An 8,647-nucleotide genomic window follows, 5' to 3' on the forward strand; every position below is an offset into this window, starting at 1 on the left:
CTTTCTTCAGCCTCTTTACTACTTCATTCAGTTCTTTCCCTTAACTTTCCTTCTGTAATGTGTCCCAGCCATGCATTCAACCTGTCTGATTTTATGAATGATACTTATAACTTCTTTAGTTATTGTTAATATCATAAAAGCAACAAACCATTTCAAAAGATCCACAACCAAGATAATGTTCTACCAAAATACTATTTTAAATTGCATCTATAATGTAGGCTTGCTTTAGCTGGAGGAACTTTGTGGGTTTCACAGATTTTTGTTTCAAATGTGAAACACATCTTTGATATCTTTTGAACCTTAGTACTTAGGGCAAAATATCAGATTCTAAAAAGAGGAATATCCCTAAGTGATTTTACATGTAAACTAGCATTAAAAAGCCTACCAAGACTAGAGCTTTACTATGCAATATTGTAAATTCTTGTTCATCTGATACCTATTTTAACAGCATAACTCTGCGTTTTTTTCACACTTCAGCCACATCAACTTTTTAGAGATTCTGGTTTTTGCCTTTATATTTTACTATAATTCATGTAAAGTTGATTGAATCTCTGTTTCACTCTGGAATTTTAGACTTTGGAAGACACATCTGATGAGGCAAATGGTGCTTTTTAAAATGCAACAATCCAAATGCAACACCATGATTTATGTTAAATCTATGATATTTAACAATTGACTTCTTGCAGTTGAATTGGCAATGATTATGGACCGTTTATATGGAGGTGTCTGCTATGCTGGCATTGATACAGACCCAGAGCTGAAGTACCCCAAAGGTGCTGGCAGAGTGGCTTTCTCCAATCAGCAGAGCTACATTGCTGCTATCAGTGCTCGCTTTGTCCAGCTCCAACACAATGACATTGATAAACGGGTAAGTAAAACTGCATGGAGCACAATGGTGGTTACCAGACTGTACAGGTATTTTAAAAATCCTTATTAGAATTTTGTTGAAGAACATTAAGTTCTGTTCTTTAAATGACATTTGTCGTTTTTTTTTTTATTACAGCATCTGAAAAAATACTTTAAACATCTTAAATAGCTGTTTAGCGCTAAACTCAGAAAATAGTTGAGTGTGAGCTTATTTGTCCTTGTTCTCTTTTGAATTCCATAAGTCAAATTCTATAGCATTTCCCAACTTCTTCCTCCTCCTTTAGATGTTTGCTCATTGTGCATCAGTGACTTTTCGTTTAGTGACTACTTGTGTAGCTTCTGACACTTTGCTATTATTAGGCCATTTTCTGTCAGTAGTGTGGGTCTAGAGTTGAGGTCCTTAAAGCACAGGTTTATTGTAATTAAAATAGGTAATGCTGACCTCAAAAGTCTTCAGAATTATTTAACTAAAACCAAATGCCAAGAGATGCTTGATAGGCAGAAGGGTGAGAAATGAGATTCTTTTTTTCAGTCCATATGAAATCCCTAAAGGGCTTTTCAAATATGGAGTGAAGTTACAGTATTCACTGAAATTTGTCTTGAACACATTAAAAGAAAGCATTACTTAGTTTCCAAAAATTTTTTTCCTTTAGACCTTCTGTCTTCACCTCTTGATTACACATACAAACAACACCCATGTTTTGAGGGCTCTACATTTAGAATTATTCAAAAGGACACATGGACACATGACATGGACTGCTGCTATGTATTTTTCTGATAGGGATGGCTTGTTTTTTCCTTAATCCAGTGTAAATGGTTTCTTCAGAAGTCAGTTTAACAGGTACTAGGTGTGTCTGTTATGTGCAGTATGCTTATAAATCTGCACAGCTGCAAAGTTCAAACTATTTTGACTTTGTCTTTACAAGTCTGAATTGTACTTTTTGTGAGTTTCGAGGAGGTCATGGCGTTATAAGTCCTCAAGCAATTTGTGTATGGTGCTTTACACCATATTACATTAACTCAGACAAGGCTATTCCTAAACATTTCTTGTGTTAGATTCTGAAAAATCTTACAGAGAGATTGAGAAGATTACTTTTGGAGTCTTAATCACACATTGAACCCTTTGAGATTTATATATTAGCCATGCTTACTAGAGGGTACTTTCTAACCTTTAGGCTAAAGCCACAAAAGGTCACTTGCTAGTAATTTTTTTAATCAGTCTATTCTTTTTTTCATTTGGTGGACTGATAAGTTTATTTAGTTATCTTTTTTCTATTTTAAAAATAGATTTATGCATGAGTTTGAAGAAGTATGAAGTCTCTTAATGAGTCCTTATATTTTAATCTAATGGATTCAAATCTCTGAACTACACAGCCAACTTTATAAAATTATTTCACTAGTAACCAATGCAAGAAAAGATGAGAGAGGGAGACAGAAAGAGACTCTCTTTGAGACCTTCACAATTCATGCTTGGGAAATTTGAGTAGGTGGGGATCTAGAGCTGTGCTGGACACTGGACCTGCTTTCTTCCAATTTCATTTGAGACAGCGCTGTTTTATTTTACATGATGCTTCTAATTTTAGTGATATGGCATTTGATATGCAAAATGGCAGTTACTCAGACTTGTTCCATGCAATACTAGTAGCAGGGTGTAATTAAAAAAAATAGATTGGCAGCCCAAGCTGTTTGTTAGGCAAGAAATACAACTCACTACAGAAGCTTTACTTCAAAGGAGTAACATTTATTGAAGTGTGATCAGGATAAGCTGAAGTAAATTCAGCATAAAGCTTTTTTGAGAATGTTTCTTGTCTTTCAGCTTAACATCTCATTCTATGTTTCTTTAAATCTCTGTGTATTTAAATATTGTTACTAGACTCAGGTTTTCCTCACAATATACAAATTGTGCTGAACTAGCAGTTGCACAGTTACAGCAAAATTATTTATAATAAATGTATACATCGATTTTTTTCTATCTTTTCTAGTGCAGTTGACTGTACTTAAACCACTTTATAAATAGCATTAGAGAGCCATAAGAATTAGACATGCATGAACTCATGATTTCCCTGTAATGAATGAACACTCAATTTAAATGTGTAGGCACAATTCATAGGAACATATTCAAGGTCTGTAATAGCATTATTGCAAATGCCTAATCATGCATCAGTCCTGCTGTGTTTGGCACAAATACTTTAAGAACAAAAGGCATTCCAGCCCTAAGTTTTTTACAAATGAGTGTAGGACTAAAGTCAGCAGCTCTCCAGACTGTTTGTAATTGATGGCAAGGCCCTAGTTGGAACTACAATGAAATTTTACTGCACCTCAAGAGCAAACAATCTTTAGATAGTGATTTTGCCCACAAAGTTGAGAGTATTTCATACAAGTGCATTTAATTTTGTTTAATTTGAATCTCTTATTAGTCTGGTCCTGCATTTTGCAAATCATGAAAAAATAGAGAGACCAAAAAAATATTCTGAGGGAAAAAAGCCTCTGAAACTCACTAGACCTCTGAAGTTTAGAAATATACTTTTGTTTGTTATAATGCTCAATGCTCCTCTCATGGCCTGCCCTTCTTGTTACTCTGTTCCGATTCCTGGAGCTTTCTTAGTGGAAAATCCTCAGAGATTTTTACTGTACTTCCATCTTAGTACTTTCCCAGACCCAACTTTTCCAAGGAATGTTGAATAGTTACAAAAGCACACCCTTCTTCCTTGAGATTTTCTGACAGGTAAAGCGCACGGGATGAAAATCTAACTACCAGCCTCTTGGATTAATCCTGCATCAGCTGAAACCCTTCAGTAGAGCCAGAAAGAATTAAAATATTGAGGTTTGTGTTGTTGCTTAGCAGAACCATGAAACATTCTTACAGTTGTTTTCTTGTCCCTGGTGCAGGTGGAAGTGAAGCCATATGTGCTGGATGATCAGATGTGTGACGAATGCCAGGGCACTCGCTGTGGTGGGAAATTTGCTCCATTCTTTTGTGCCAACGTTACCTGCTTGCAGTATTACTGTGAATACTGCTGGGCCAGCATACACTCTCGTGCTGGGCGGGAGTTCCACAAACCACTGGTAAAGGAGGGAGGCGACCGGCCCCGCCACGTCCCGTTCCGCTGGAGCTGAACCCCGGCCGCAGCCAGCAAGAAGTACTGGAGTAAATAAAATTGAGTGAAAAGAGAGCGCTGCCTCAGGGCTTAGTGTTCTGGAAATCTGTGCATTCGTCCTCGACTTTAATGAAGATATGGGTCTTTTATTACTATTATTATTATTTACAGTCACATTACTGAACTCAGTGTCCAGTATAATACAAACCGGCAGAGTGTAACTGTACTGATTTTGCACTTTGATTCACACAAACATCTGCTTGGTACCTTAATTTCCTACACAAGACTTGTCACTAGTGACATTATGTAGACTGCCATTCTCATCAGTCTTCATGGGCTGATGCGTATGTGATGAAGATTTTTTTATTGTAATTATAATTATTTTTATTTTTAAACTGGAGCATGCACTTATTTTCAGAAATTTAGACTTGCCCCTAGCAGATGACTTACCAAAGGTAATATTCACGAGTAGGTGGCAGATGTAGCAAAAACTTAAACAGATATTCAGCAATCATTAGTTTGGGTCATTTAGAATAGTAATAACCCTTAAAGAAAATAAGCCTTTAGTTGCTCTCGATTTTGACTTGTAAGGATGATACCTCATAAGCTGGATCAGACTTTTTTCTTTTATTTTGCTGAGGGGTTTTTTTTTGTTTGTTTGTTCTGTTTTGTTGGGTTTTTTTTGTTTTGTTCTGTTAGGTCTTTTAGTGTTATGTAAATGTATGCTGCAATAGCTTTTGCTGCTATTAAAATGGTATTACTAATACCATAATACTCTATTCAGGCTAGGGTATCAATTAAAAATGAATATGTGATTAAAATAGTGATGGCTGCTGAAAGGAGATCAGTATAGCATACAGAAAAGCTTCCAAGGAAGGTCAATATTTTTTGACTGCATGTTTACTTAATCAGGTTGCTGCATGCAATAAATTTTATATATGTCTAATATAAAACCTGCCCACAATGCACAAATTATGAATCTACGTAGGCTACAAAATGCTCAGTAACAAAAAAAAAATTGATTACTGACTGGAGGAAGGCATGCCTCAGTAAATGTAATGCTTCTGAAATTAGGATCAGCCCATTACAGAATGACCTATATTACAACAAATATAAAAACTAGCTGTAGGATATTCTTAAAAAAAATTTGTGGATGGTAGATGAAGTACTTTGCGGTGCTCTGTTATATATCGTGCAATTTATTTTATATAGTAAAGTGATTATGTCTAGTACTGTGATCAAACTTAACTGTTAAAGCCTCTGTATCTGACATTAACACATTTTTGACAGTTCATAACAGGTACATAAACAGAAATGAGCTCTTAGTTACAATCTCTTTCCTAATGCTTGCATCATTTACGTAGCTGCAGACCTTGTCCAGAAAACCAAAGAGCTCATGCTGGCGTACATACACTACCGATTAGATAGTCTGTCAAATACTAACCTAGGCACATTTAAGGAAGTTAGGAAACAAAGTGGTGCTAAAGAAATGTCTGCATATTAAAGTAACATGAGATGTCTGCTCTGTGGATGTGGCGTTATCTCTCTAATCCCTGGATGTATCCTGTGAAGCTTGAATACAATTAAGACCTGCTAACACAGTGGACATTTTTTTAGCATGAACTATGGGGCTGCAGATAGCATATAAATATAAACACACTTGGTATACTAATGATTGTGAGAATGTGTACACTATTTTTTTTTCTTTTTCCTCCTTTGTTTTTGCAGTTCTGGGGACAATCTGACTGGATATGACACCGCATAGTAGATTTAAATGTTCTGGGTTTTGTTTGTTGTGATGTCCTTCTTTGTGTCTAATTTAGTAAGTTGGTTTTCCCGATGTTTAGTTGCAAGTATTGGCTTTGAAAGGATTTTTTCTGTTTTTGGAGAAAAAAAAAAGAAAAAATAGTTTTTTACTGGTTTAAAATGCTTATTATAATTATCCCTTTTGAAGTTACTTCTGGGCGGTTTTGTGATATTGCTTTTCCCAGCCCAGGTGTCTTTTCTGTTTTTTTTCATCTGTACAAGACATTTTGTTATGCACTACTTTTTGTATCTAGACAGTTTTCAACAGTTGGCTGATGATTTTTTTTAAAGAAAAAGGCATGCTTTCTGACTGACATGATCTTTTGCAATACCTCAATTTTGAAATATAGGAAAGAAAATGATATTTTCTAAGTAAGTTTATTCAGAAAAATATATATTAATTTAATTCTGCAAGAAAAATGATTTAACAGATGGGTAACTTTATTTTTTTCATGCTTATTTGAGTTTTTTTGAAAATGAAGAAGTTAGAGCTTTATAACTGTAATATTAAAGATCATAGCTAACCTACAGAAGTCTACCTAATTATGTGAAAGAAGTAAACCTTTTTGAAGAAATACCCCTCTTTCATGTAGAAAAATACTCCCAGAGAGAAAGAGAGCGAGAGCGAGAGAAGCTGGAAAATGTACAATATAGCATAATGTTGGATTAAATCTGAAGCAAAATCATCATAAAGAACAGGTGTAAACACAAACTCCATTTGGTGCTGAAAGTTGTGAATAGAAGGTGAAAAAATATTTTCCCTTAATTTGTATATTTATAATCAAGTGTGATTATGCACGACTGACCAGAATTGTGAGAGTTCTTCTGTTTGTATTTTTTTAAAGAGAACTTTTTTTAGTTTATTAAATTATGACATGCTCCCTTTTGTTTTGTAAATGAATGTGCCCCTGAGTTGTTAATATGTTATATTAAAAGAGGGTCCTTCAAAAAAAGTTATTTTTTAAAATATGGAGTTCTGAACTGCAACTTGACTAAGAAGCCCCTGGGTACAACAGGTCCTATTGTGGCCTTTTCTGATGTGAGACTTGAACTAGTCGATTTTTTTGAAGGCTAACCTAACCTCGACTATTTGTTGTTATGTGCAATACTGTTTGTACTGTTTGTATAAAAAAAAAGAAAAATGAAAAGAAAAAAGGCATAAATCTTTATTGCAGATTTATTTTCATTGCAGACTTTAGACATTGTGATTCACTAAAATCATTTTTCTACTGTCAAATATGTACCTTTTCTTCATGCTGGTATTTTTTCAATAGTAATGTAGCCTTTGTACTGAGACAAATTTTCATTGTTATTTTTAGAAAGATTTTTTGCTAAGAAAAAAATTAAACATATTTACATATTTTTCATTTTTATTTCGTATTTTCTTTAAGGAGTGCTTTCTCAACCATTAATATAGTTGTTTCTGGGAGAGACTTTCATATCTGGTCAATGTCATTAATATTATTTTGTATTTTTACTTGGAATAAATTAATTTTATGATGCTGATTCTTTAAAAGTTTATTTTTTTCATTTTCAGTTATTTTTGAAGCTAAAATCTTTGTAATATTGTTACTAAAGTGTCTAGTTTTTTGAAATGCAAAGCTTTATGTATTAACTTGCTGATGTGGTTTACAATAGTGTGGCAATGATGAAAATGGTTGGTTATGTAAAGTGATTGGAAAATTGTAACAAAGAATTGGGCAATAAAATGACAGAATGAAGCAGAAAAAACGTGATATTTTGAAAAGCCTTTTCCTTTATCAAAATGATTTAGGGAGATAATAGGGATGTCACAGTACCAGTTCGCTGTCTAGATTTATACACCACCAGTGTTGATGAAATACTATTGCCGTTATAAGGAACTAAATCTATTGAACAATGGGTTTTTGACCCTGCCCATTCAGCATAACTCTTCATTACTTTTCTTGTCATTAACTCAATAAACTCTCTTTTCAATAGCCTTAGAGTGAACCTCCTAAAATATATATTCTTCATTGTATTTTGCCACCGTGTTATTTATTTACCGAAATTGCCCCTTTCCTGCACGAGTCCTCTGTGCATGTGTTTCTCCGTGGCAGCGTGGAGCAGACTGTCGGTGCCCACAGCATTTCCTAACCCAGCCACCCCACGTGGGTGGCAGCTGCCAAGTTAATGCAAAACACTCTCTGTCCATCCCCTGGTAGCAATGAGTAACTCATATTGCCACCACGTCTGAACATCCGTTCAGCTTTTGTCTTTCTCCGTTCTTCTCTGCCTCTCTTGTGTCTTTGTCCTTTTTTTCTTTTGTATTGGCGATACCAAGGGCCAGTATCAAAACGCTTGTCACCTCCATTTCCATCACCTTTGTTTCCCTATGCAGCCAGAAGAAACCCCTTCCTGAAGCCAGTGACTCTGTTCTGGCACCTGAAACAATCCAGACTAAGACTGGTGTTGCGTAAACAGGGCATACAATGACTTTCTCTAGACAAAACTCTCGCTTCCACAAGTTGCTGATGACCTTTTAGAGTTACCTTCTGCTCGAGCGTTAGAGTGGCTCGTCCGTGACTTGTGGGAAGAAATGTGCCCAGAGTTGGTCTATTGTGTATCCTCTGTGTGTTCAGTTCTGTAAGTAATGTATAGACTAGATCAAATAGTGAAGTAAAATTTAGACTCAAATTAGGTACTACTGGTTGGAATGTACACAAATTGCAAACAAAGGAGATTAAGGAATGAAGAGGGAATAAAAAATTCCTGCTAAGTGGTACAAAGTTTATGCTTATATTTCTGCCGACATGCTTGTATTTTATAGCCTGCTAGCAAGGCATGGGCTAAAACAAATTGTATTGCAAATATGCAGTTAGCAAATAACTTTGCTGATTTCACTATCTGTTAGAGTA

General features: G+C 35.1%; 1 protein-coding gene across 9 annotated transcripts in view; it reads left to right on the plus strand.

The window, feature by feature from the left end:
- CPEB3 (cytoplasmic polyadenylation element binding protein 3) overlaps window positions 1-7,502 on the plus strand; it is a 77,182-nt gene extending 69,680 nt beyond the window's left edge. For all 9 annotated transcript variants that reach the window (XM_058028629.1, XM_058028630.1, XM_058028632.1 and 6 more), the window contains 2 exons: window positions 687-868; window positions 3,757-7,502. In XM_058028629.1, the coding sequence (XP_057884612.1) occupies window positions 687-868; window positions 3,757-3,984 (410 nt within the window). In that variant the 3' untranslated portion in view covers window positions 3,985-7,502. The remainder of the gene's footprint in view (window positions 1-686; window positions 869-3,756) is intronic.
- Window positions 7,503-8,647: the final 1,145 nt, after the last annotated feature.

The sequence above is a fragment of the Melospiza georgiana genome, chromosome 8 (assembly GCF_028018845.1).
Source record: "Melospiza georgiana isolate bMelGeo1 chromosome 8, bMelGeo1.pri, whole genome shotgun sequence".
Taxonomy (NCBI): Eukaryota; Metazoa; Chordata; class Aves; order Passeriformes; family Passerellidae; genus Melospiza; species Melospiza georgiana.